Raw genomic sequence first — 27,737 nt, forward strand, 5'->3', positions numbered from 1 at the left:
AGTGGGATGGAGAGCACATTGTGGGGTGTGATACCTAGCGCAGTCACGCCTGAGGAGCACAGGAAGCTGTCTGTGGCCTGTATCCAGCCACCCTTCTCTCCTTGGCCTTTTAAATCGCCCTCTGAACATATTTTTTCCCATCCCTTCTTCCTTCCTGCCACCACTTTGTCCTTCCTCAGCTGCCTCCCTAGGTTTTTCCCCCGGCCTCTCCTGCCTGAGACTGACAATCTTCCCCATCCCAAGACAAATACATTGAACCTCTTTGTAGGGAATTGGTCCCCCCTTCCACCGCCCTAGGAAACAGACCTGCCTGCGCCCTCCCTGCAACCCCTGAGCTGAAAGCCCTGGGTGTTTTCAGGGAACTACGCAGACCAGGGGCAGGTGTGAAGGAAGCTGCTTTCAGGACAAAGAGGGCAGCTTTGCCCACTCACTCATGCCAAGAGGCATGACCCTGCTGCCTGCCCAGCTTCTCCAAGAGGGAAAGAAGGTCTGGTATGGAGCTAGTCAGACTGGATTTCCCACCCCAGTACTGCAGAAAAAAAGCCATCAGATCTGCGAAAGTAAAATTTCCTTGAACCTGTACACACTTAGCATCCCTTAGTAGCAGCTAACATTTGTTGCCTGCTGACTTTGTGCCAGCCAGGGTTATGTGCTTTATATGTATGTGATGCCCTCAGCAGCCTTATGAGGCAGCTATAAAATCTCTATTTTACTGATGGGGATCCGGAGGCTTAGAGGTTAAGTTAGTAATTCAAAGTCACATAGAAATATTCTAACCCAGAGCTGACCAATGCCACTATGCAATACTGCATGTTCCCTATCTCCAAGTAATGCTGCATTTTAAGAGCCAGTCTGACCGAGGGCATTTCAGGAAGGAAGAAAGGAAAATTCTGTGGACCTCCTACATGGGAGTGGTACCCAACTCAGAGGCCATAGAGAAGGACTGGTGCCCGCAAGCTCCTCAGCTGCCGGGAATGTCTGAGTGATTATCTTTTCTTCCCCTCTTTCTTCTTGCCCCTATGAATGTCCCCTTCCTGAAGCACCATTTCAGCTTCTGGACCACCAAGGAGGGGAAGGAGAAGGCTGGCCCCAGCCTTCAGTGCCCAGCTTTTTAAGGGAACAGGTGGCCCCTCGCAGGTCTGTTTCTCCCAGAAGGGCCTCTGTTCTGATGGTTCACGGCAGCAGCAGGTGAGAGGAGCTTGCCAGCTGCTCTTCTCTCCACCCCAGGGCAGCTTGTCTCATTCCCTCCTCTACCCGCCTCATCTCCCAGAATCCAGGCCACCAGATGGCCCGAGCAGGCAGTGTTTATTTGGGGCCATGGAAACCTACAGCTTCCTTTTCCTGTCACTCTGGGTCAGGCTCTGAGCTGGAGCCCAGCCTCAGAACAATAATGCCATGGAATGGTGCTGACTTTATTTTTCATAATCCCTGAGCTGTCGACCTGTGTGAGTCCCTGGCTTTGCTCCCCTGAGCAGCTTATTCCAGTCACCATGGAGACACCTCTATTCCCTCTGAGGTCTTGGGACTTAGTCAGACGGGGAAGGACTCAGGAGACTCCCCTTCCAGCCTAGAGCCCGAAGGCGTATGTCAATTGCCATTCCCTTCCTAGCTCAGGCTTACAAAGCCAGTGCCTGGGAGGGGGGTGTATTCCCTCCTAAAGAATTTGCCTGTATCACTGAGGCGAGGATGGTAAAAGCCTTGATTTAATGACAATCTCTTGTTTCTAACAGCCAGCATCCCCAGAGGCATATTTTTCTAGGTAATTATGCTTTTCCTAAAAACAGAATTCTTCATTAAGAAACAACCACTAGTATTACTAATAATCACTAACATTTATTGAGCTCTGTTTCCATTTACCACACTGCCTCTCACCTAAGTAACTTAGCCAACACTTAGCTGTTTCCAAACACGACTTGCTCTACTTTGAACCTTTCTCAGAGTTAGAACTCATCAGTCTTGGAGTTCATGTCTTAACCACCCTGTGAAAGGGCTCTGCTTAGCCTGTCTGTGGCTGGCTGAATCTCTACCTCCTTCCCCAGCCTCCCCATAGCTCCTGACTGGGAGAAACTGCCATCACGCTCCACAAAGCCGCTGTTTCCCCCACAAGACTAGAGGCGGCGGCATTTAAAAAAACCTTTCTTTCTCAACCTGCCTGCCTCTCCTCCTATCTGGTATTTGTCCTGCAGAACCATTAGACATGTGCTCCACGGGAATTTCTTTATAGGCTGCCTTGTGAATGAGCCTGAAGTTGACTAAAACTCACCTCTAGCAGTACTCAACTTTGAAAAAAAATTTGCAAAGAATTCACATGATCAGTATTTATGGAGTATCTATGATGTGCCAGGTTCTAGGTGCTGGGGCTCCTGCAGTGAATCAGTGCCATCCAGGGGCTTATTACATTCTACCCGGGAGACAGGCAACAGACTAGAAAAATAAGATTGAGTGATGTGAAAGGAAAAAAAAAAAAAACAAGTAGAGCAGAGCAAAGGGGATAGAGAAGAACTAGGCCAGACAGGGCAGACCTCACTGCGGATGTGAGATCTGGGGGAAGAGTGGTCCAGGAGGAGCACACAGGCTCCAAAAGGGAGAGAAGTGGTGTTTCTGGGGAACACGGGATCAGGGAGTTCTTTTCACCAGGGGGCTCTGTATGCAAGAGAGGAACAGCCAAGGACTGGATCACGGGGCTGGGGGAACTGGAAAAAGGTGTGTGCAGCCGATGGCAAAGCAGACATACTCTTTATTCACTCTGGCAGACAGACAGTGGGAGCACAGTAGCTCCCCTTGTGGCCACTTTTATATGACTACTAGACAAAAGTGGCATACCGCCAGATGACATACAATGTTTACATTATACAGGTTACACAAGGTGTTTACATACATGGTTGGTGCATGCGCTGCCTGCAGCGGACATGCTGAGTCACATCTGCCTGGACTTCCAGTCTGATGGTCCACAGTACCTCCATCTCCCCTTCCCTCCACCTCCATCAGACTGCAGCAGTGTGGGGAGCCTGTGGGAGATGCGGGCACACAGCCCAACGCCCTGGACCCACATTCCACAACAACAGTATAGAGAACAGCAAATGACCACCAAGAGACAGGTTATACCTCCTAATGTGGCGAGAGCCCACTGCCACGGGAAGGACAGCTTAGACCACCATTCCTGCAGGGCATCTCCCGTCAATGTCTGGATCCGTGAGATCTCCTGCTTGGCCTGTCACAAGGCTTGTGATATGTTCCTTGCATTATCTGGTATATACATGCAACACTGCACCTCAGTAACTGCACAGGTCCCCCCTTGTGCTGCAGTAAGAATGTCTAGAGCCTTGCAGTTCTGCAACACTACTTCCGGGTCTGGTGGACTCCATCAGTTGAGAGAGACAGGGCCCGGGCTGTATGATTGAGGGCTCGGGTGATATGCTCCGCCAAGGCCGTAACCTGCCACTGCAGAGCAATAGTCCCCGCGGACAGACTAAGAACAGCCAGGGGGTAAAACCACCAGGGCGTTCATTTCTCCCAGTGATAGTGCCCTTTTATCTTCTCCCAATTGCTGGGGTGCACATCCAAGGTTCTCCGAACAGTAGCCGGGAGGTAGGACCACCCCCAGGTACATCACCCTGCCCAGTTGGCCAGGAGATAAGGCCATCCATAACTACCACATACCCAGAGACTGCCCACAGGCATTTTGTCCATGGGGACCGTCCCCACATAGGGATGGGCATTCCACCAATATTTGGGCCAGGTCACTTGTTGAATCTTTTGACACAGCTCCTTGGGTATCCACCCTACTATTACTTCCCCCTTCTGTTGCTCTATGCACAGGGGCATAGACGTGCGGAGCGCAACAGCCTCCCTGGGTAACCACTCATAGCCACCCCAGAGGCTTGGGGTCGCTCAGGGCCATTTATGTCCACGTTGTCGGTACAGCTGCTGGTCCACCTGGCGCCTTCTTTGGTCCCACTGAGCATCGGTGGGTCCCTAGAAACGCAGCCAGGTCCAGTTCCCTTCTGAAGCAGGGTGGATGTGCCACGGCAAGCCTTCTGTTGTGCTAGTGGGCAGTTCTGTGCACACCCAGCAGTTAGATACGTTGGCCACCTCAGCATAGGTGTGCGCCCATTCCACAACACTCTTCGCCACACTCCATCTATGGGCAAAAGGACAAAGCAGTGATAGGAACTAGGAGAGGCAAATCACGTCCTTCTGGCAGAATGCAGGCTAGTCTCTTATCCTGGGACAAGAGGGTGGCTGCCAACGGGGGCCTTTCCGGCCGTTGATACCTCATCTTTTCTGCCTGCAGAGGCGCTGCACGCGCTAGCTCCACATGGAGCAGTACAGGGGAACCCATTATTGGCCACGTGGAAATCACATACGTCCCCTTCAGGATAGAACCAGCATCAGTCTGTGGCAGTCTGACAGTTACCCGAGGGGGCCAAGTGCTAGTCACCCACGGGGTGACATGTAAGTCTCATTGTTCCCCAAGTCCCCAAGGCGCTAAAAGTGCCAGCCACCTGCAGTGAGGGGCTTTTATCTTCCAAGGCCTTTCCCATTCTTGTACCTCCCGCACATTGCGGCACACTGGGGCCGGCAAGAGAATGTTTCCCTTTTGGCCATAAGCAGGCTTTAGTAGCTCATCAGTGGTTATTACTTGCAGCTGTATGGGGGCTACGCTGCCATGCAGCAATGCCTCTACAGGGGCTGGCCCTCCCTTTTGAGGCTTTTAACACCATCAGCACCTGCCACAACCGAGTTGCCCAGCCTCGCAACAAGGGGGGGCTGTATGGCTGTGTGTAAGCCCTGCTTTAAAAGTCCATTGTACCTCTCTATTATCCCGGCAGCAGCCGGGTTGTAAGGAGTATGGAAAAGCCATTGAATGTCCGTGGTACTGGCCCACCACTGGACTTCTTGTCCTGTAGAGTGTGTCCCCTTGTCGCTCTCCACGATCAAGGGTTGACCATGAAGAGCACAGAGTACCTGCAGGGCTTGAAGTGTCCGCACCTTTGGTCTTTGGTAACGATCTGATGTAGTTTACCTGCCATTGGACCAAGGGCACACGCCCTCTAGCTACTTGCTGCTGTGTGGACACCAGTTTCCTTCTATTAGGAAAGGCCTGGGCACATACTGTGCATTCTTGACATGCCGTCATTATTTGTTGCCATGTGCAGGGTAGCCCCCAGCGCTGACTCACTGTTCCCATGGTCTTGCTCCCTGCATGATTTCGGGGTCAATGTAGCCAGTGTGCCACATCTGCAGACAGGTCCCTTTCTAGCCACCTCACACGGGCCAGAGCATCATTCCCAGGAGCAGTTAGAGGCATATGGCTGGGAACATGATACACTGTCACCTCTTTTTCATGGCCCAAGGCCCACAGTTCCTACCACATGGCCTGCCCCCACACAGGGCGGTTTCTGGCCAACCACTGCTGAGCCCCCCACACAGATAACCATAGGGCCAATCCCCAGTAGACCACCCAGCTGTCTGTACAAACAGCTAAAGGCCCTGGTTCATGGGCGATAACCATCCAGACAGCCCATAATTCTGCCCACTGGCTGCTTTGGCCGGTGCCAGTATCAAACCAAATAGCATCAGTGCTTGGCTGCACAGCTATGGCTGTCCACATAGCAGCCGGCCCCCTACTAGAACCATCAGTATGCCAGGCATTCTCCAGGATAGGGGGCTTCCCCTCAGCATAGGGCGTGGGCTCTATCTCTAGAGGAGCTGTGGGAATCTGTTCCCCCACAGCGAGAAACTCAACCGGCCCTAATACTTGCTATAATTCCTCCGAGCTCCTTTCTTCTAGATAAGCCCCCCGACTTTGACAAGGTAGGGGTCTGGACCACGCCAGACTGTGGACAGGTAGCCCGTGACCGGAGCCATCCTTGAATGGGGTACATGGTTCTAAGCTGAACAGGGGCCATTCATGTGATAGCCTCAAACACTATCAGGGTGGCATAAGCGGCTGCCAACTGTTTCTCCACTAGAGAATATCGTATTTCCACTCCTTTCCACAGTTGGGACCAGAACCTGACATGGGCTTGTACCTGGTCATGCCGTTCCCACAGGCCCCAGCCAAAACCCTCCTGGGTAACATGGACATCCAAGTCATGTAGCCGTCCTGGGTCAGCCACCTGTAAAGCTTGTGCCTGCTGCACAGCACGCTTGGCGGCCTTAAACGCTTGGTCCGCAGCATCCGTCCAGTCCCACAGGGCTCCCTTCTTTACCAAAGCATATAGGGGTCTCACCACCTGGGCTAAATGAGGGATAAACATTTGCCAGTACCCCAGCAGGCCCAGAAATGTTTGCAGTTGAGCTACAGTTGTTGGCAGGGGGTACGCGTGTATTTTATCAATGACTGTCTCAGGTATCACTCTCGTCTTACCCGACCAGACAACCCCCAAGAATTTTACAGGTAAGCCAGGTCCCTGGACTTTGGCATCGTTGGCCATCCAACCATATGTTGCCAGATGCTTCCGCAGGGAATTAGCAGCTTGCTCTAGATCTGCAAGAGAGTCAGAGGTTAACATAACATCATCAATATAGTGAAATACAAGTACTGTATCACTGTGAGCCCAAGCAGCTAAATCTTGAGCAATGAGCCCATGACAAATAGTAGGGTTATGCAGGTATTCTTGTGGCAACACACAAAAAGTCTATTGTCTGCCATCCCAGGTGAAAGCAAACTGATCTTGACTCTCAGTGGCAATATCAATGGAAAAGAAGGCATTGGCAAGATCCACAACATAGTGGTACTGTCCCAATCAGACAGTCAGCTGGTCCGCTATGTCATGCACCGAGGGCACAGCAGCATGCAATGGAGGAGTCACTATTTAATTCCCAGTACTCCACAGTCATACACCATGCACCATCAGGCTTCCTCACAGGCCAAACCAGGGAATTATAAGGGCTGTGAGTGGATCGCATGATCCCAACCTCTTCCAACTTTACGATAGTCTGTGCGATACTGTCAGGTGGTAACCACACATCGTGGCACCAGCAACACTTGCGGTGAGTGGTGTGTATGCCCCAGGACAACAGTCTTAACTACATGCACCCGTAGGCGGAGCTCACCCATGATTGTCTGCAGGCGCAGTCCTTGCAAGACATCCACCCGCAGAACATACTCGGGGATAGGAGACACACTGTGTACACTTGGGGCAGCAAATGGCCAATGCCAAGGGACAGAGACACTGGCTTCACTTTTACTGTACGGCCTCCATAGCCATCAACATATGCCAGCTTCCCTGGAAACTTATCCGGGTTGCCATAAATCAGACTGCAATCAGCTCCGGTATCTACCAGTGCCGGCACACGCTGCACATTGGTGGGGGACCAGTGAATTGCAAGTTCCACATGTGGCCTCCAGTCCTCTGGGGATCCCCCAAGCCAGGCACCTTGGCCTTCCCCCTAGTCAAAGAGGTACATGGGCTTGCCTCCTGAGGGCTGCATAAAGTCCCGGAGGCTTACCTGTCTGCTCTTACCGAGATTCTTTTCCGTTCCCACAGTCTTTTGGAACTGTTGCTCAGGCTTCAACTGGCGCCACAGTGCCATCAAGCCAACATTAGGTTGCTGATCTATTGTCCTCTGATCAATGCCAGCAGCTAGCAGGTCTATCCATATTTGCATATGGGTGACTCACTTGGGCCCTTCCTCCACTGAGCCTGCACTCTGCTTGGGCACCCCCTGCCATGGGACAGGCTCTGTTTTCTCCGTCAGCCTTCTATGTCCCCCAAAGTGGCCACTGCAGCGGTTACCTCATGTATCCAATGTCCCACATCGGGTGCCAAAATGGCCACCAAGGACCCAAAAACATTACACCGGTGGAGTTAAGAACCGAATCCTTCATCCTGGGCATAAAGTGCTAGTCATTGGGCCCCAGGTATTCAGGCTACAAATGGCTTGCCAAATTCCCAATTCACGGATAACTGGAACCAGTTCTGCACAGGTCTGCCATTGGCTCCCAGTCTCTGGGAGCTCCCCGGCATTATCTCACACTGTCTGGGCAGCAGCCGTCACCTACTCCACCATGGAGTGATTCCCATGCCCTTGGGCTAGCCGGCGGCTATTCTGCTGCGGTTGCGGGAGGGGTGCAACGTGATGGAAGCTAGCTTCTCCATCTGGTCCAGGAGTACAGACTATACTATCAGCCCCCTCATCCCATAGCTGCAGGAGCCAGGCCGGTATGGGCTCACCTGGCCACTGCCCACATTGCTTACACAGGTCCCGCAGTTCTGTTGGCATATAGGGGCTATACGCCGTGAACTCTGTCACGATCGGGGCTCCTTGGGTGACACCTCCTGGACCCAAGAGCTGCTCATGCTTTACCTTTTGCTGGATTACTAGCCGAGCATGGATAGGACGTGCTTCCTCCACGTCCCAGTCCTCAGCGTCCTCCGCCGTCTCGCTGCGAGGTGCCATTTCCAGCTCCCGTTCCAACTGTCGCACCTGCGCCTCCAGGGCTTCCTCCTTGGCCCGCAGCTCCCATATCTGAGCAGCATCCCGCAGGGCAGAAGCCAAGTTGCGGCTTAAGGCCGTCAAAAACAGCCAGCCAGCCCGTCCGACGGCAGGCCGAGCCTTCTCTGGCACCTGCTCTCGTAGGCTACGCAGAGCCGTCTCGATGCTGACCGGGGTCCCAGCCAGGGACTCCCACCCTTCCTCAGGGGCCCAATTCAGCTGGACTTCCGCCACCGGGAACCACATACTAGCGGGTGGCCACATGTCCGTCCCGTCAGCCTCAGGAGCCGCAGGTCCACTCACCTCGGAATCCTGCCGGCGCCAAGTGTATGCAGGAGAGAAACGGCGGAGGCCTGGACCACGGGGCTCGGGGAATTGGGAAAAGGTGCGCGCAGCCGATGGCAAAGCAGACATATTTATTCACTCTGGCCGATAGACGCTGGGAGCGCAGTAGCGCCCCTTGTAGCCGCTTTTATATGACTACTAGACAAAAGCTGCATATAGCCAACAGATGACATACAATGTTTACATTATGCAGGTTACATAAAGTGTTTACATACATGATTGGCGCATGCGCTGCCTGCAGCGGACATGCTCAGTCACATCTGCCCAGGAGCTGCCCCGGTCTGAGTGTCCATAGTACCTCCATTTGCCTTCAGGCTCCCTTGAGAGCCAGCTGAGAGCCAGCGTCTTCCCCACCGCGGCAGCGGAACTCAGAGCGCCAACCAGGGCTCTGGAGGCAGCGGATGGGGAGCCTCCAACAGGTGCCGCAGGAAAGCAGTGCCGGGAGCTCAGCTCGCCGGCGGGCACTTTAGACCGCACGGAACCAAAGTCCTGAGGGAAGCGCGAGCTCGCGGACCGCGGAAAGAGGTGCCCACCGGAAGCGGCCGCGAGACCCGAACATGGCGGCAACCCGGTACCTGTGCTGGGGTCTGAGCCGAGCCGGAGCCTGGCTGCTGCCGCCGCCTGCGCGCTGCCCCTGCCGGGCTCTGCACAAACAGGTATACGGTACCGAGTTCCAGAGCATCTACAGCTTGGACAAGCTCTACCCCGAGTCGCGGGGCTCGGACACCGCCTGGAGGGTCCCGGTGAGCCGGCAGGGTCGGACGGAAGGGGCGTTTTGCCTCTGCTGGGTGACGTCAGGAACCTGGGGCCCCAGTGGCCGAGCGTGGAGCTGGTTGAAGGCGCCGCCGCGCGCAGAACGTGGCGGTCGCGGCGGGAGGGAGCTGATTGCCCGAGCAACCAGGGACTGGGGTCGCCGGGCGGGTCCTGGCGTGGCTCGAGGTGTGCGGACGCCAGGAGAGCATGCTGGATGTGTGTCTCACAGGACCACGAGCTTTTCCGCGTTAGCTCCCCGGCCCCCAGGCCCAAATTCTTGTCCCAAGAGAAAACGTGGGCTTTCTGACCTTCCAGAGTGGACCACAAAGGCCAGAGGCTGGCAAGCTGTTTACTCCCTTTTGGAACCTTTCGGAAAGTTACACTGTCCATGACCTCTAGGAACCCCAGCACGCCTGAGGAAACAGGCATTCTTGTACGTTTCTTCAGGAAGCAGTTATTGACAGCCCGCTGTGTGCAGGCGCTTTATCAGGCCCCCAACCCGGAGAGAGAGGACCCAGCCAATTCTTTTGAGATTCCACCTACAGGACTGGAAGAGGACATTCATTCATTGATTCACTCATTCAACAAACTTCTGTTGAAAGCATTCTGTGTGCCTAGGCATTGGGATAGAGAAGTGACCAAAACACAAAAATCCCAGTGCTTGCCGCGCTGCTCTTTTCTAATGGAGAAAGACAGGCAATAAATAAAATAAGTAATATATAGAGTATGTAAGGTGGTGATAAGTATTTTGGAGAAAATAAAGCCCAGAAGGAAGAAGGAGTGCTAAGGTAGGGCTAGGGTTGCAGTTTTAAGCAGGATGGTCTGGAAAGGCCTCTGAGAAGGTGACATTTGAGCAAGGACAGTAGTGGGGAGATCGGATCCCTGCAGAGGGAACAGCAGGTGCCCCCACCTCAAAGCAGTAGCATGCTCGACTTGTTCAGGGAACAGCAAGCAGGCCAGTGGGAGCAGGGGAGTGGGAGGAGATGAAGCTGAAGAGGAGAGGGAGCGGGTGGGGGAGACCCGTTTATGTGGCCTACAGGCCTTTAGCTTTACTCTGAATGCGATGGAGACGTGTTGGAGGGTTTGAGGCAGAGCAGCGGAATGATCCAGCTTAGCTTTCCAAGGATCACTCTTACAGAACCTTATAGAGAATAGACTGCAGAATGGCAAGAACAGGAAGACCATTTAGGAGTTTGCAGTAATAGAGGCAAGAGATGATAAGCAGGGTGGAAGCAATAGGGGTCATGAGAATTGATGAGGTTCTGGATACATTCTGAAGGAAAACCTATAAGATTTGCTAATGGATTTTCTATGAAAGGTGGGAATAAAAGAATTGAAGTCTGCAGCCTTGAGTGGTGGAAGGATTGAGTTGCCATTAATTGAAGTGAGAAAGTGGCAATAACATTCGTTTGTCTGTTCTTTCATTACACAAAAAGTGTGTTGTGTACCGACTATGTCGGACACGGTTTCAGGCATTGCAGATACGGTCACAAGAAACAAAACAGATAGGGTCCGTGCTTCGTGGAACTTATGTTCTAGTGGAAGGAGCAGACAGTAAACAAGTGGGGACAACATATCAGGTAGTGAGAAGTAATGAATAGACCTGGGTGCTGTCATAGAGAGTGCTGGGGAGCTACTTCAGATTGTTAGTAAGGGAAGTCCTCTGTGAGGAGGTTTGGGTGTCCACTAGGCATCTGAGAGGAGCCGTTGATAGCAGTCGGCTGTATGGGTCTGGAGTTAAAGAGGTTTGAGTTTGAGCCAGAAAGTTGGGAGTCATCAACATAGGTGATATTTTCATCCAACATAGATGGATGAAATGTTCTAGGGAAAGAGTAGGACAAAGAAAAAGGATTTCAGGGTCATGTCAGTGTTTAAAGGTTGCAAAGAGCAGGCAAAGGAGAGTGAGAAAGTCATAGGGAGGTGAGAGGAAACCTGGAGAGGACAGCTCAGAAGGCAGTGCAAGAGCAGACTTCAAGGAGGCGTGGTCCACGGTCTCAGTACTGCAGAGAGGTGGAGTGGGAGGAGGATTCCACCCCAGATGCTTCTCAGATGCAGACACAGCCAGAGTGGCTGCAGGCGAGGGAGGATGGGCTTGGACGGCCAGAAGAGCCGCCGCAGGCAAGTGTTTGCACTGGGCATGTGGACGTGAGGATTTAAGGCTGGAGAGCTTTGCTACTGAGGAACAGCACGGGAGAGATGTGGAGGTGAGAAATCCTGGAGCAGGTCGTTCTGTCTGACACAAAGCCTTGAGGCAGATGTGCTAGTTACTGTTCAAGGCTGTCAGCTTGCCCTGTGAGCCTCCTGTGGCCTGAGAAGGGACAGGGCGGCCCAGTAGGTTTGTTGCTCCGGGTTGCAGAAGGCATTCCTTTTGGGGTCTCCCTGATATGTGTGTGTACTGTGGTGCCTTTCCCGCCTCCCTGGAGGCAGGCCTCTGATGGTGCCCAACACTAGCTAAAGTGGGGGCAGGGAAGGCTGGAGAGGTCAGCTCCATTTTCCTGGAAGAGTGTTTCTGAGGTGGTACCTCTGGGAGTCTGGGGAAGCTTTTTCTGTCATTCTGATGTGATTTTGCTGGGGACCTGAAAATCGTTGTATTACATATGCCTTATGGCTTTACATCATTTCTTTGGTTGTCCTGGACCAGTTAGAAGTCACCCAGCAGGTAATATTTATTTGACGCTGTGTATGTTGCATTACAGGATGATGCAAAGCAAGCCAACAATGACATTCCTCTGGGTAAGTAATTTTGTTTTATAAAAAAATCTGTCATGGGGCTGGCCCCGTGGCCGAGTGGTTAAGTTCGCGCGCTCTGCTGCAGGCGGCCCAGTGTTTCGTTGGTTCGAATCCTGGGCCCGGACATGGCACTGCTCATCAAACCACGCTGAGGCAGCGTCCCACATGCCACAACTAGAAGGACCCACAACGAAGAATATACAACTATGTACTGGGGGGCTTTGGGGAGAAAAAGGAAAAATAAAATCTTTAAAACAAAAACAAAAACAAACAAACAAAAAAATCTGTCATTTCCCTCACCCCTCACACATTCCTTCTAGATCTCTCCAGCCTAATGAAAGTAAAGAAACTGTCTTTGGCGGGGGCCAACCCCATGGCCGAGTGGCTAAGTTCGCATGCTCCACTTTGGCAGCCCAGAGTTTCGCTGGTTCGCATCCTGGGCGCGGACATGGCACCACTCATCAAGCCATGCTGAGGCGGCATCCCACATGCCACAATTAGAAGGACCCACAACTAAAAATACACAACTGTGTACTGGGGAGCTTTGGGGAGAAAAAGGAAAAATAAGATCTTTAAAAAAAAAAAAAGAAACTGTCTTTGGGTATGCAAAAGTGGAGTCTTTGCAGCCTTGTTTAGAATAGCAAAAATGCAAAATGATCATGGAGGCACTCTGCAATGCTGTGTGGCCTGCGGCACAAATGGAGAGCACGGGATGCTTCTGTGACGTGGAACCATCTTTACAAGAGGTGAAGTGATCATTATTTGAAAAAGGTAAGGTGCACAAGAGTCTATGTAGTAAGCTACCATTTGTCTATTGTGTGTGTATATCTGAAATGTATACTTTCGTATATATACATAGATCTGAAAGGATGTACAAGAAATTGGATATGAGGACTGCCTTGGGGAGCGGAGAGGAAAGGACAAACTTGGTGGCTGGGCAACAGGAGTGGGGGACTTCTCCCTGTAAACTGTTTGCATAACTTTAGAATTGTGCACCCATCAAGCATGAGGCAAGGACTGACAGGCGTAAAGAAACAACGAGCCCTTTTTAGATTCAGAGAGTTTATGATGTCCAGAGACAGTGAAAGGAAGAGAAGCCAGAGGTGCCGGTTCCTTGTTGCCCTTGTTCAGGGTGACACTGAAACAAAGAGGCCAGGTGACTACATCACAAGGGAGAGGACCCTGTGGCCACAGCTCAGCAGTGTGTTAGCCTGCAGCTGTGTCCTGAGGCGTGCATGTGGCTGGAGGAGGCAGAAAGCCTGTCTCATCAGACCGGAGATGAAGAGACTGTCTCGTGACAGCGCCCAGGGGAGACAGGGAGGCAGTGGGAAATGGCCGTGTGGCAGCCCTCACCTGCCTGCCGTGCTCCTGTGCTCTGGGAGGATCACAGGCGTTCCTGCGAAGACGTCCTCAGCTGCAGTGCAGGCGGTGTCTCGGTGGCCTGTGTGCATGCAGGCAAGGTTGCCGACACCGTGGCGGAACCGTCCCCCTGCAGTACCTCGTGCATTCGTTACCTGTTCAGGAATATTAGTTAATTTGATTTTTCAAAAGAGGAAAGCCTCTTTGGAGCAGTCCCAACATGGAGGCCTGCTCTCCACCACCATGGCGCCACACTTCTTTGCCGCCCAAAGCACTTGCGGCTCACCATCCAGTCTTCCTTTTTTTTTTCCCTGCTTTTTCTTCTGGAATCTCCCCAGTACATAGTTGTATATTTTAGTTGTGGGTCCTTCTAGTTGTGGCGTGTGGGACGCCGCCTCAGTGTGGCCTGAGGAGTGGTACCATGTCTGCACCCAGGATCTGAACCAGCGGAACCCTGGGCCCCCGAAGCAGAGTGCACGAACTTAACCACTCGGCCACAGGGCCGGCCCCACCATCCAGTCTTCTGAAGTTTCCCTCTACCACCCCTTTCCTGCTTTCCTCAGACACTATGAGGCTGCTTTTCATGAATTACGAAAAGAGAAGGACAAACCTCATTGTACAGATTCAAAAGACAAACAAAACTGAGACCCAGAGAAGCAGCGGAACTTTGCCAGGATCACATAGTCAGTCAGTGGCTGAGCCAGTGTTAGAAGGAAGGCATCACAGCTCCAAGTTGAGTACGCATTCATCCAGCAGGTGTTTGTAAACACTGACCGTGAGCGAGGCACTGGAAACACATGATGAACTAGACACACGCCTGCCTTCTTGGAGCTTACAGTTTATTGGGATTCCACATCCACCACACTTAATGAAATACAACATTAAACTAAGTTTGTCCCTTAGCTTGAGCTTTTGAAAGAGTCCTTGCTTTTAAATAAACAGCAAAAAGCTAGGGCAGCCAGATCTGGTGGAATGTACTGGACCAGAAGCTGACAACCCAGGTCATAATTTTACATCCTCTGCTGTCTCTGTGGCCCAGACAAAGTCCCTTACTCTTGATTTTATTTATTTATATTTTAATTTCTTTTGCTAAGGAAGATTTACCCTGAGCTAACATCTGTTGCCAATCTTCCTCTTTTTACTTGAAGAAGATTCACCCTGAGCTAACATCCGTGCAAATCTTCCTCTATTTTGTGTGTGGGTCACTGCCACAGTGTGGCTGCCGATGAGTAGTGTAGGTCTGCGTCCGGGAAGCAAACCCAGGCCACCAAAGTGGAGCACACCAAACTTAACCACTAGGCCACAGGGCCGGCCCTTGATTTTAGTTTTGACATCTGTAAATAATTTCTGACTTTACTGATCTGAATGTTCTGTTTATATATATAAAAGTCATTGAAAGATGTGTAATAGGGATAGTTATATTGATAGTAAATTAACAGTTTGCACATTTTGCGATGGGATAATCATTTTTTTGGTGTATGTTCTGTTTTACAGATCGCTTGACAATATCTTATTGCCGGAGTAGTGGTCCTGGGGGCCAGAATGTTAACAAAGGTACAGGGTACCTTGTTGTTTTCTTTCATTTTAAAACTTAGCTGAGAGACGGACTTGTTTACGTTCATGTGGAATAAAGAGATTTTTTTAGCAGAAGCTTCAATACCACCAGCTTATAATAATCCTCTTTATTCTTTTGAATGTGGTCTGATTCGCCGGCTCAGCTGTGGGTTGCCAAGACTAGGCTTGGCTTGTTGAGTCTAAACAAAGGGAAATCACAGTGTGAGTTGGCAACCAGCTCCAAGAACAGGTTTCCTTCATTCTTAGGGAACCCATCCCCCCGTTCTTTTCAGAACCCAATAAACTGTAAGAGAAACAATGGGCATTCAGTTCCTGGAAGTTTATTTTTGTCCAGAAGTGCCTTACTATCTTTGCAGGCTTCTTCTGTGGCCAACTTTGTATCCCCAAATTGATACAGGATAGAAATGTGCCTGGTTGGGTGTCTCACCCCTTTGTTTCAGGATGGTGACCAGCCACCGGATGCTGAGCCCAAGAGTTTCAGTGACCCATGCTCCCTCCTCTCTTTATTTACAGTGAATTCCAAGGCTGAAGTCAGGTTCCATTTGGCAACTGCCGACTGGATTGCAGAGCCTGTGCGACAGAAAATGGCCATCACGGTAACCACTGGCCCCCTTCTTTTTCTATAATCCCTCAGTCGCTTTTAAACCTTTACTCTGTAGAACTCTGGTTTTGCCTTTGTTCTCTGCAGCATAAAAATAAGATCAACAGGTCAGGAGAGTTGATACTCACCTCTGAATGCAGCCGCTATCAGTTCCGAAATCTGGCAGATTGCCTCCAGAAAATTCGAGACATGATCGCTGAGGCCAGCCAGCCAGCCAAGGAGCCATCCAAAGAAGATGCTCTGCTACAGAGAATCAGGTACTAGAAAATGCCCCAAGCGTCTCAGCCGAGTCGTGTGGCCGAGGGGCTGCACAGGGAAGGAAGGAGGCAGGGTGAAGTCCGCGCCCTCCCGGCAGACAGGCGGAGGAGCCCGGGAATGGGAGAAGACCCACCCGGAGTGGAGGCTCCCCGCCAGCTGCCGCCTGCTGATGCGGCTGCTCTGCTTCCCCTGAGCTGCCAGCTCCTCTCCCACTTTGAAAAGCACTGATTGGGCGTCTGGGACTAATTGCCGTCTTTTTGTTTTCAGGATAGAAAACATGAATCGGGAAAGGCTGAGAAAAAAGAGAATAAATTCTACCATAAAGACAAGCAGGAGGGTAGATATGGACTGAAGTCATCCTCCAGAGCCGGCAAAGGCCCTCTTCAGGGCATGCAGGCAGCTGCAGCCGAGGGAGCTCTAACACCAGCAGGCGACTTCTTTGTTGGTCGTGGTTGTTAACGTTTGTCTAACACTGGAGCCATCATGAGAGTGTTCAATTGCACTGGTTGCAGTCACTGTTTGCAAAGGTCTTTATAAGCAATCACGTGTTGTCAAACCTTAATTATCTATTTGATACATTAGCTGCAATAAAATTCTAAATGCAGTGGGCTTCCCTCTCATTCCAAATGCATCAGAACAGAATTCCTCCCTTTTCTCTCAGTTGAACTCTGCCTAACAGTTATTGACTGGCACTGACTGCTTGTCACAGCCAGGGGGAAACAGAGGAATGAGTTGTGGTGTCTGCCCTCCAGGAATACACAGTCAGGTAGGAGGCAGGTGAGTGGGCATCTGAGCTGGGCCTTGAAAAAGGTAGAGAATTTTAATCAGTAGAGACGAGAGGAGGTCACGTCAGGTGAAGGGAACAGTATGAATAAAGGAGACCCAAGAAAAGGCTGGGTGGAGAGGAGGAGGAAGCCATCTGAATGGTGGATTGGTGCAGGAGATTGCGAGAGGTAAGTCTAGAGAGGGAGGGAGATGCTTGATGTGGAGACTCTTGAATTCAAGTTAAAGAGTTTAGACTTGAAGAAATGTAGGTAATAGGGGAGCACTGAGCGGGAAGGAGTGTCGTGAGTTAGGTGCTGTCGCAGTCTGGGGCTTTGGAGGCAGGAAAGGAGTGAGTTGGAACTGGAAAGAGGTTTTTGCAATCCTATGGGTATGGGAAGCACCCAGGCCAGCGTAACAGTAGCACATTCTCTGGCGTGTACAAATGCCTTAGAATGTTCTCTGTCACTTTGATCTACTTCACTCATTTGGCAAATACTGCACGGTGATGCACTAAATGCAAGATAATGCCCTGGAGTGGTACATACGTGAGCAGGGCCCTTGTTATTCATGTAAGTGTAAACGGGAGAAAGTCATCGACCAGTGATTCTTACAAAACATAGAAGATGTGGAAAACATGGTCCCTGTCCTCAGGGGACACAGAGCCTAGCAGGGAGCGGAAGCTCATATGCAAGGAAGGGCAACATACATTAGTTCATTCATTAATTCAACAAATAGTGAAAGCCAGAAACTGGGTGAGGTCCCAGGGGATCAGAAGTGAACAAAACAAAGTCTTTTTCTTCCAGAGAATTTACATTAAACTAGGTAATGATAAAAGCTGAGAAGGAGAATAGATTCCTGTTACAGTAATGTGACCAAAACGTGGTAAATAGCTTAAGAAAGGTCTAAGTAGATTGCGGGAGACAGAGAAGCAGCTAGTTCCAGCTGGAAGGCAGAGAAGATGCACTCGAGGTGCTTGAGAGGGGCCTGAAGGAGGGGAGGGCTGGCCATGCGAACAAGGTAAGAACTTACCACCTGAAGGCTCCAGTGTGGCCAAGGGCCCTGCCTGTGGCCGGGACAGTGAACTATAGAGCCGAGAATGGGCTCTGAAGCCACACTGCCCCAGGTCTGTGCCTGCCCTCTGCCACCCGCAGCTATGGGCTTTGGGCAAACTCCTTAGCCTCTCTGAATCTTAGTTTCCCCATCTGTAAACTAGGGATGATGCTATCAGTGCTGTCTCATCCAGTGGTTATGGGATTTAGGTGAATAAGTGGTCAATGGCACTGAGCACGCACTTGGGGAAATTTAGCCATGATTAATAGCCCAGTTTGGCTGGAACCCCGGGGATGAAGAGCTGTGGAAGACATGTCTGCCACATTGAGTGGGAGCCAGCTCTAGAGAGGCCTTAAATGTGACAGCTAAGACTTTTAGGCTCTCCCCCTCCAGAGGCCGGCAGGGGAAGATTAATGTGACAGTGAATGGACGAGCAAAGATTGCAGGTAAGTGAGCACAGGTTGGTGAACTGACCCATGTGAGCAATCAGAGACCTGGAATTAGGGCAGTGGCAACAGGGACAGAGAGAAAACAGCAGATGCAAAAGAATTATGGGGACAGAAAATTGGCCCAGGTGGAGTGGAAGCAGTTGTGTGACATGGGTGACGCTGTATATCAAGACAGGAAAGTCACAAAGGCAGCAGGCTTGGGAGGGTGGTTGATGATGAGGATGGTTTTGCCTGCAAGGAGCTGACTGTGGGCCTGAGGAGGAGTGCCTGGGTAGTGATGCCCAGGAAGGGGAATGGAGCCCTGGAGCTGGGGAGTGAGGTTGCAGCTGGGAGACGCAGGAGGGAGGGGCACAAGTAGTCTTGGGAATGGAGAGGAGCGGTTGAGGATGAGGCAAGGCGGAACCCGGGGAGAAGGTGGCAGAAGGAAACCAAGAAGGCATCCCTGTGGGTTGACTCTGGAACAAAGTGCTGGAATCGTGAGGCCCTCAGAAGATATTCGTGGCATGTGGAGGGACCTGGAAAAGCATTTGAGACACACAAAGGGGAAGGAGGAGTAAAAAGAAGCAGAACAAACTGGGGGACAGAGTAGAGCACAGGGGTAGGAACCATCCTTAACAAAAACTAAGGGCAAAAGAGTGCACATGGGTGAATCAGAGGCACAACGTTGAGCAGAAGAGGCCAGGCTACCAAAGACTATGATTCCATTTGCACATAGTTCAGCACAAGGCAGGGTCTGGCCCAGTGGCATAGTGGTTAAGCTCACATGCTCTGCTTTGGTGGCCTGGGGTTTGCAGGTTCAGACCCCAGGCACAGACCTAGCACCACTCATCAAGCCATGCTGTGGCGGCATCTCACATAAAATAGAGGAAGACTGGCACAGATGTTAGCTCAGCAACAATCTTCCTCAAGCAAAAAGAGGAAGATTGACAACAGATTTTAGCTCAGGGCCAATCTTCCTCACCAAACAACAACAAAAAAAACCCCAAGGCAAACCGGCTTTGTAGTAATGAAAGTTGGGAAGGTATTTGCGGGGGCGGGGGTGGGGGGGTGGGGAGGAGGGTCTGGTGATTGGCTGGGGGGAGGCACAGGGAGCCTTCTGGGGTGCTGGAAGTGTCCTGCATCTCATCTGGCTGTAACCTTAAGATCTGTACACCTTGCTGCGTGAATGTTGCACCTCAACAAACAGACAATTGATTGACTTAAAGGGAGGCATCCTCAAGGGAGGAGACTGGAGCCAGGTAGGTTAAATTATTCCTTCTTGCTGAAGTTAAGGGAGGAAGGAGAAGGTTTCTGCAGACTCTGCCTGTTGGAGGGAGAAAGAAAGGAAGAAGAACATGTCCAAGTCCCTGTACCCTGGGATGCTGGGGATGGACAGGCAAGGCCTCAACGCAGGCACCACGAGTAATAAATGCTGGCCTTGGCTGAAGCTTCTGCTGTTACAACTTTCAGATGTGCATGGGTTTTAATATGGATGTTAAACTTGCGTAACGTTTAAAAATGTTTATTCTTTCTATTACTTTTTGTATAACAGTTTTAAAGTAATAAAATATTAGAGTGAAGTATCTATTTGGCTGATACATTTCTTTTCTATACATTATATGTTTATGTGTATATTTCTATTACGACTGGAAGGATTTGTTCCTCTTAGTTGTATATCGTCTTGTGACAGTGACGATTTTCAGTGTTTATGTTTCAATATTCATGATTGATGCTAATCTCTTCTCGTTCGTTTCCTATACTACTTTTTCCTAAAATTCCTGGATTTTCTGTCGGTTCTGTAGAGGTGGACACAGTGGCTCGATGGTAGGAAGGAAATGCCTCCAAATCTGAGCGTTCGCCTACCATGGTCCAGGTGGCCGGGCAGCCCCAGCGCCGGCCGCCCTGCCCCACTGTGCTTCCCGGCGCTGGTGGCTGGAGGTTGGTCAGCTCGCCTCCCACGGTAGTGTCTTCCCGCCTCCTCGCGGTCGTTCGCGAGCTCCAGAGGGCCTGTCCGCGCGCATCCCCGACACTGCATCCCTCGGCAAACGTGCGCCCGGCTGAGCCCTGCCTTGAAGACCCGGAGTCCGGCCGCAGACTAGGAGCAGAGAAGCTGAAAGCGCGTGCCGCGAGCCCCAGTGGCCTAATGGATAAGGCACTGGCCTCCTAAGCCAGGGATTGTGGGTTCGAGTCCCACCTGGGGTAAAGGCAACTTTTTGGGTATTTCCCAGTCTCAGGCACTGGAGTCTACTCCACCGCTGTTCGACCGCAGTAAAGACCGTGAGTACGTTCGGGCTCGGGAACTGCGGGCCAAAGACTGAAGGGTTCACCCAACAGCCCCCAATTTTGGTATAGCTCACAGGTCAAGACTAGAAAGCAGGACTTGTCCCTGCTTAAGGGTGCAGTGTCCCCAGGACACTCGGGAATACAGGACGTGCAGACATCCTGATTGCAAACACCAGGCCCTGTAAGCTGCCCGGCAGAAGGTTGGCAGGGGTCCTTGGGCGGCGCAGTGCTGAGGCACATGGAGCCCCTGGGTCCCAGGTACCAAAAGTTGCTATGGAAAGAGGTCTGAGCCCACACCACCCCAGGTGGGACTCGAACCCACAATCCCTGGCTTAGGAGGCCAGTGCCTTATCCATTAGGCCACTGGGGCGCGATAAGAAGCCAGCGCCACGTGGTCTGTGATAGTGCGTGGCGGCGTGCACCCGCACGCGCACAGATCTCACGCGGTTTCGCCACGCCGGCGGCCGCACCGCCACCCCGACACCGAGTCCAGGTCCCGGGAAGCCAGCTGGGCTACGCAAAACGCGAGAGTTCAGGGTGAGGTGATTGGACAGTGTCCGCTGAGACCAGAGGGCGCCCGGCGGCGCGCAGTTCCACGGAGAGGAGCGAACTCCCTGGAAGGCGAGTGCCAAGCGGCCCCAGGGACCGGGGACGGGGATGGGGACGAGGAGGGAGGGCAGAACGAGCCCGCAAACGAAGCCCCGCGGGATTGCTGTACCCCTCGCCACCGAAGGGCGCGAGCCATTCGCCCAAAAGGAAGCCGACCACGAAGGGACTCAAAAAGCTCAATCTTCAGATCCGAAATCAGACGCCTTATCCCCTTAGGCCATGCGGTCGCGACGCCCAGTGGGCCCAAATGCACCGGCCAAGTACAGCCCCTTTGCTAGTGGCGGCGCCGGCGACTCGAGCCGGAGGGGACTGAGCGCGCTGGGCCACAGAGTGCGTCAGAGGGGTGGCGGGGAAGGGAGCCGGGCTACGGTGCTTAAGCCCCGCATCATCGCTGGTGCATCCAGAGATCACTAAATAGGCATTTAGGTAACCGTGTGTATGCAGGGAGACCGCGTGGCCTAATGGATAAGGCGTCTGACTTCGGATCAGAAGATTGAGGGTTCGAGTCCCTTCGTGGTCGAAACGTTTTAATCCCGAGGAGAGATGGCACACCTGTACCTCAACCGAATCCCAGAACTGTCCTTGTTTTAGACACACACAGGCCTCCGGACCCGCTCCTGACCCTTGCTCCCGTCCCCTGGAGCTGGGAGTGAGGCCTGCCTCCGAGTGGCTTTTGCACCTGAGAGCTTCCTGTTGACGTCATTATTCAGCTCCGCGGCGTCACAGTTCAAGAAGCATGTGATCGGCCGCCATTTGCGTGAAGCCCCAGTGGCCTAATGGATAAGGCACTGGCCTCCTAAGCCAGGGATTGTGGGTTCGAGTCCCATCTGGGGTGAATTAACAATTTCAGCAAGGTGGGTTTTTTTGTGTGTGTGTTATTTATAAGGTAAAAACAAAAACCGTACGGCACATTTTCTCTTTTTAATAGCATTCTTTTGCGTGTGTGGATGCCTCGGTTGCAATTAGTTTGCCCTTTCTTTTTGATCAAGCCCGACTACACACTTTGAAAGGTAAACCGATATGAGGGCGAATGGGGCCCAGCCTCTTGTTACTTCTCTGAATTGGCATCCAAATACCTCGTGAAAGTCCTCTGCAAGCCACAAAGCCACGTGCAAATGAAGTGAGCGTGTTCTGTGCGTGTCCATCACTATAAAGTTAAAAGCAGGTTAAAAAAAAAAAAGCCCCCGGCCCCTCCCTGCCCGCCAAGCTTCCCACTGGAGGGAGACGGGGCAGTCCAGGTGAGGGTGCTGCCTGACTCCGCGCCCTCAGTCCAGCTGTGGGTTCTGTGTCCATGGAGATGGCACCCACCACCCACTGCCCTGTGCTTGGACCAGGAGGGGTGCAAGGAAGCATGTGTGTGCACGCGCATTGGACAGTGGGAGTAATATTGCCATTCTTTTGTATCAGTCCAAGTATCCCAGGAAAAAGATGGCACACTCAACCTAGGTGATCCCAAGAGTGTTTAAAAAGGGACCTTTATCTACATTTATGATTTTCGCACTTTCCTGGATATAATCCTTTAGTAAAACGTTTAATTTTTTCAAAAACTGTACTATTCTGGTGAGGGGTGATTTTTTTTTACCTTGAAGCCCCTAGCTCCTAAGGAGCTATGTGTGGGCTTCCCAGGTTGAATGCCTCACGTTATGTGAGCTTTGGCGGTGGTGTATTTGCTCAGAGAGAGGCTGCATTGTTCCTCAGACTTTCGTAAGTTCTTGACTCAAAAAAGTTTAAGTCACTGTTCCTTATACTTCTGTAAAAGAAACAACAAACAAACTTGAAGTACAGAATCCTCCTCTCCCTTCTCCAGGGTCACCCCGAATTATTCCTGCGCCCTCTACTCCAAACCGGCCGCCACGGTTTATGGATGCTGCTTGAAGCTATCGCTGGCTCCCAAGCCCTGCCACGTGGCTGCGGCGCCCTGGCCCTAGCCTGCCCTGCTGGACCCACTGCTGCTTTTCTGGGTTTCCGACTTCAGTTTTCCCTAAAGCCATCCTCCAGGCCTTGCCTCCGTGAAGCTTACATTGTAGTGAGAGAGAAGACAGTAAAGAACTAAATGAACAAACGAGATGATTTCAAAATAAAGAGAGCCATGGGAAACTGTTAGTTGAGTAGCGAGAGAAAGCCTCTGGGTGGAGAACAGCAGAAGGATCACTAGCAATGCTGTCACCTTCAGAGGACTTCTTTACTGTCTTGGCTGATACACTACCTACCTCATAGGGTTCTTGTGAGGAGTAAAGGAGGTGATATTTCTGTGAACTGATTAGAACAATTCCTGGAAGCTCGTATGTGCTCTATAAGATCAGGCATGGTCGTCCTCATTTACCAATAGACTAGTTTGCCCCCTTATTCAAGGATTGTGTGATACTCTCCACACTAGGTGTGAACCCCTAACTGAAGGCTCAAATTTCATCTTAGATTTCTTCTCTTTCATTCATAGTGAATTCATATTAAGGTTCTTCTAAATGCCAAGCACAGTGCTAAGCCCAGGGAATATGCATATGTCTAAGGCGTAGTGCTGGCGCTCAACAAAGAATCTTTTAAAATCTTCTAGATCTCCCTAATCTTCTGGCGTTAGAGCAGGAACAGCAAATGCCTGATGGTAAGGGTGGAGTGGGAGGTGCAGTTAGCAGGATGCTGTGGCTGTAACGGGGGAAGGAGCACAGCGTACCAAGAGAGAACCCCAGAGTAAGAGGCTGCATTTGAGCTTGTGTGCAGCGGGAATCCAGGGGAGGGCTTTAAGCAGAGGAGTAAAATGACCATATTTGCATTTTGAAAAGATCCCCTTGGCAACAATGTAAAGAATGGACTGGAGGTGGGTGAGAGTACAGGCAGGGGGACCACTTAGGGAGAGATGGGTGGCTCAGGGAGGAGATTACCAAAGCCTGAACAGAAGCAATAGCAGGACCCCAAGAGGAAGAAAGTAAAGATGTTCAGGAAATGGAATCTGTGGGACGTGCAGCCCAAGATGGTGCCCAGGATTTGGGGGGATGGTGGTGCCACACACCCTGGGGAAGAACATGAGCTCAGGGTTGATCCAAGTGCCTGGTTTATTTTTCCCCACAATCTATCCTTTTTTTCATCATAGTTTCTAGTTTCTCCTTTGGTGTTATGCCTAGAAAAACTCTCACTTGAAGATTATGTAAATATTTACCTACAGTTTTTCCTGTTGTTTCTTGTGGGATTTTTAAAAATATTTAAATCTGTAACTGGAATTTATTTTGATTTTTAGTGTAGAGTAGGATCTGTTCTTATTGCTTTACAAATATTTAAACACTTAGATCAGTGCCTTTCCCCAGTGATACAAAATGCTACTTAGATACAGGTTATGGACTTTTTCTGAAGGTTCTTTTCTGTTCCGTTGATCTAATTATTTTTAGCTTTTTATGCAACTTAACTGTGAGTACTAATTTATAACCCAATTAATTTTTAAATATTTTTCACTTTTTTTCTTATCTCTATCCTGATTTTTCTGTAATCAAAATGTATTGTGTAATCAAAGTTTTTATATCACGCAACTCAATGCTATGAATGTTTTAATATGAAATGTTCATATTATTTTTATCTTCCAAGCAGTCTGTAATTACATACTTTATTGCTCATTGATTCAAGATTTAGGAGAGTGTGTTTCAATTTCCAAGTGGCTGCATTTTTGTATGGTTTTGTGTTATTGTAGTTTATACTTTGACTATTAATTGTTGGTTTTATGTAATATTTGCTCTGGGATTAGTTGATGTGTGCTATAGTTTCTTATTCTTTTTTTTTTTTTTACTTTGAAGCTTTCTTTATAGTCTAATATGTTGTCAGTTTCCAGTTATTCTGTTCGTATGACTTAGAACTTACTACATAAGCTATTAAATTAGCCTTTTTATTACAGTCTGCTATAGTCTCATTTGTTTTGCAAACATCAGAATTTTTACAACTGCTATGTTTCTTTTTTCTTTGTCTTTTTTTTGGTGAGTGAGATTGGCCTTGAGCTAACATCTGTGCCAGTCTTCCTCTACTTTGTACGTGGGATGCCGCCTCAGCGTGGCCTGACAAGTGGTGTGTGGGTCTGCACTGGGGATTCAAACCAGCGAACCCCAGGCAGCCTCTCTAGCAATTTCTTTTAAACTTTTTTTGGTTTATATATTTTAATACTTTTTTCAGTACATCAGGTTCCCATCATTATTTTTTTCATGTGGATGGTTCCCTTTATTATTTAAAAATTACATTTGACCCATTTCATGTTTTTGTCTCATTTCTACTATGCTAGATAGTAATATTATAACTAGATTTTTGCCTATCCTTTAAAAATTTTTTATGAAAATTTTCATACAGAAAATAGTAAGTGAACCAACCTAGATTCATCAGTTATCAAGATTTTGTCACATTTGCTCCATTAATCCCTTTCATCCTTCTCTTTTTAAGAAATCCCAGACATCACATCATCTCCCCACTACGTATTTCAATATTCATCTCTTAATTATCTTTTCAGTTAATTGGTGCAAAGCAGGATCCAAATAAGGTCCACACACAGGATTTGGATGTTAGGTCTCTTAAGCCTTTTTTTTTGAGGAAGATTAGCCCTGAACCAACAGCTGCCAATCCTCCTCTTTTCACTGAGGAAGACTGGCCCTAAGCTAACATCCATGCCCATCTTCCTCTACTTTATATGTGGGACGCCTGCCACAGCATGGCTTTGCCAAGTGGGGCCATGTCCGCACCTGGGATCTGAACCAGCGAACCCTGGGCCACCAAAGGGGAACATGCGCACTTAACCACTGCACCACCAGGCCAGCCCCAAGCGTCTTTTAACCTAAAGCTCCCCCTCCTTCCCTCATCTTGCCCCACTCCATTGACTTCTTGAAGAACAAAAGGTCAAATGTCCCACATTTTGGATTTCCCTTTATTTCTTCATGGCATCATTTACTGGTTCCTCTATCCCTGATATTTCCTCCGAATTAGAAGTTAGTTTTAATGCCTTGATTAAATTCAGGTTCAACTTTTTGGCAAGAATCCTTTCAAATGGTGCTGTGTATTGAATATAGTATATCAGAAAGTACATAATATAGGCTTGGCATCAGGTGACAACCTGATCACTGTCATGTCCCTCATCAACCTTTCCTTTAATCATTTTCAACCATTGATGATCTTTGCCTGAGCAAGCTGTTTCATCAGGGATTACAAAGTAGCGATTTTACTGTTGTTACTTTTCTTTCCCCGTTTATGAACTGGAATACTTTGTAAAGAACTTTCTCTCATCAACTAGGTCTATTGGTTTATCTTGAAATACAGTTGTTCAAAAAGGCAGGATAAATGTGTAAATTTTTTTCCTTCAATGCCAGTTTTTAGAGCAATGACTTGATTGACACATCCAACTCATCCTTTTTTAAAACTTTTTTTACAGGATGGACAGCTTGTAGTTGGCTTTTGGGTTGACCCAGTTTGAGTTTTTGCCTCCTAGTAGGGATCTTCACCAATTCATAATTATCCTAAGGATGTTTGGTTCTGTATGTGTGCTACTTTTGGTTTTGCTGATTTCTATCTTTAAGTTTTGCTATAGAGGATGTACTTTATTTTCCTCTCTAGTGACTTGAAAAGCATCCTATTTTACGAGTGATTATTTTTAATGTAAAATCAACGCATGCTCAATGCAAAAATTTCAAACAATCCAGGAGGGTATAAAATTTAAAAGTGCCCCAATCCTAGCCACATGCCCTGGACTCAGCATATTCTCAGTTGTTCATTGCTGTTCCTTCCAGTAAATCTTCCAAAGGTTCTCCTCTGATACTAGAGACTCCTCCCTTTATCTACATATTTTTTGAGGAAGATTAACCCCGAGCTAACATCCACTGCCAATCCTCCTCTTTTTTGCTGAGGAAGACTGGCCCTGAGCCAACATCTGTGCCCATCTTCCTGTTTTATATGTGGGATGCCTGCCACAGCATGGTTTGATAAGTGGTGCTAGGTCTGCGCCTGGCATCCAATCTGGCGAACCCCAGGCCTCTGAAGCAGAGCATGAGAACTTAACTCCTATGCCACCAGGCTGGCCCTGAGACTCCTCCCTCCATGTTACAGAACTTTCATAGGACTCATGTTGGTTCTTTCCTTGAACATGAGTTCTAACCATACTCTAAAAGCAACCTGAATGGCTTTTGCTTAGATTATCCCTGTTTTCACTGGTCTGAATCCTTAGATCTTCATGGATGGCTCGGTGCCAGTTCAGTGATTCACAGCCTGAGGGGAGGGAGCGTGTGGTACTCATTTTTCTGTTTTGTGCATTCAAAGTCTTCTGGCACAGCTACCACTGAACATCACAGATTATAACTAAAGCAGCTCCAAGCGGAAGACACACTGCCCCTCATCTACATATTACCTTCAACCTAGCCCCTACCCCTACCCGTTAGGGGTGATGGTGCCCAAGCTCCCCTCTGCTCCTGTCCTTTAAATTGCTTTCTTAAGTGCTATCAGCCATTGTTGCTCTTCTTCAATAAAGTCCATCCGTAATCCTTGATAGAAACGTCACAAAGTTGTTGGCCTGTGCATGCTACCCTTTC

The 27,737-nt window shown here is 49.9% G+C and overlaps 1 protein-coding gene, 2 long non-coding RNA genes and 4 other non-coding genes across 9 annotated transcripts; 5 read left to right on the forward strand and 2 right to left on the reverse strand.

Moving 5' to 3' along the window:
- Positions 1 to 2,719: 2,719 nt before the first annotated feature.
- LOC139040082 (uncharacterized) lies at positions 2,720 to 8,456 on the reverse strand. Its single transcript, XR_011493936.1, has 2 exons — positions 8,317 to 8,456; positions 2,720 to 6,493 (listed from the first exon to the last, which is right to left on the reverse strand). It is a non-coding gene; the product is annotated as an uncharacterized lncRNA (long non-coding RNA).
- Positions 8,457 to 9,314: 858 nt separating this feature from the next.
- MRPL58 (mitochondrial ribosomal protein L58) lies at positions 9,315 to 16,670 on the forward strand. Of its 3 annotated transcripts, none has more exons than XM_014839768.3 (6): positions 9,315 to 9,446; positions 12,240 to 12,276; positions 15,127 to 15,186; positions 15,721 to 15,803; positions 15,896 to 16,065; positions 16,334 to 16,670. In XM_014839768.3, exons 1-6 carry the CDS (start codon positions 9,348 to 9,350, stop codon positions 16,416 to 16,418), a joined length of 534 nt encoding a protein of 177 aa, XP_014695254.1. In that variant the 5' UTR covers positions 9,315 to 9,347; the 3' UTR covers positions 16,419 to 16,670. The 3 variants fall into 3 exon arrangements, with proteins under 3 accessions (XP_014695254.1, XP_014695253.1, XP_044600295.1); XM_014839767.3 differs by having other exon boundaries at positions 9,348 to 9,533; XM_044744360.2 differs by having other exon boundaries at positions 9,348 to 9,533; positions 16,339 to 16,670.
- Positions 16,671 to 20,438: 3,768 nt separating this feature from the next.
- TRNAR-CCU (transfer RNA arginine (anticodon CCU)) lies at positions 20,439 to 20,511 on the forward strand. Its single transcript has one exon. It is a non-coding gene; the product is annotated as a tRNA-Arg (tRNA).
- Positions 20,512 to 20,889: 378 nt separating this feature from the next.
- TRNAR-CCU (transfer RNA arginine (anticodon CCU)) lies at positions 20,890 to 20,962 on the reverse strand. Its single transcript has one exon. It is a non-coding gene; the product is annotated as a tRNA-Arg (tRNA).
- A 13-nt stretch (positions 20,963 to 20,975) lies between these two features.
- LOC123276338 (uncharacterized) lies at positions 20,976 to 25,077 on the forward strand. Its single transcript, XR_006512722.2, has 3 exons — positions 20,976 to 21,213; positions 21,793 to 22,055; positions 23,009 to 25,077. It is a non-coding gene; the product is annotated as an uncharacterized lncRNA (long non-coding RNA).
- TRNAR-UCG (transfer RNA arginine (anticodon UCG)) lies at positions 21,649 to 21,721 on the forward strand. Its single transcript has one exon. It is a non-coding gene; the product is annotated as a tRNA-Arg (tRNA).
- On the forward strand, positions 21,964 to 22,036 carry TRNAR-CCU (transfer RNA arginine (anticodon CCU)). The gene has a single exon. It is a non-coding gene; the product is annotated as a tRNA-Arg (tRNA).
- Positions 25,078 to 27,737: the final 2,660 nt, after the last annotated feature.

The sequence above is a fragment of the Equus asinus genome, chromosome 13 (assembly GCF_041296235.1).
Source record: "Equus asinus isolate D_3611 breed Donkey chromosome 13, EquAss-T2T_v2, whole genome shotgun sequence".
Taxonomy (NCBI): Eukaryota; Metazoa; Chordata; class Mammalia; order Perissodactyla; family Equidae; genus Equus; species Equus asinus.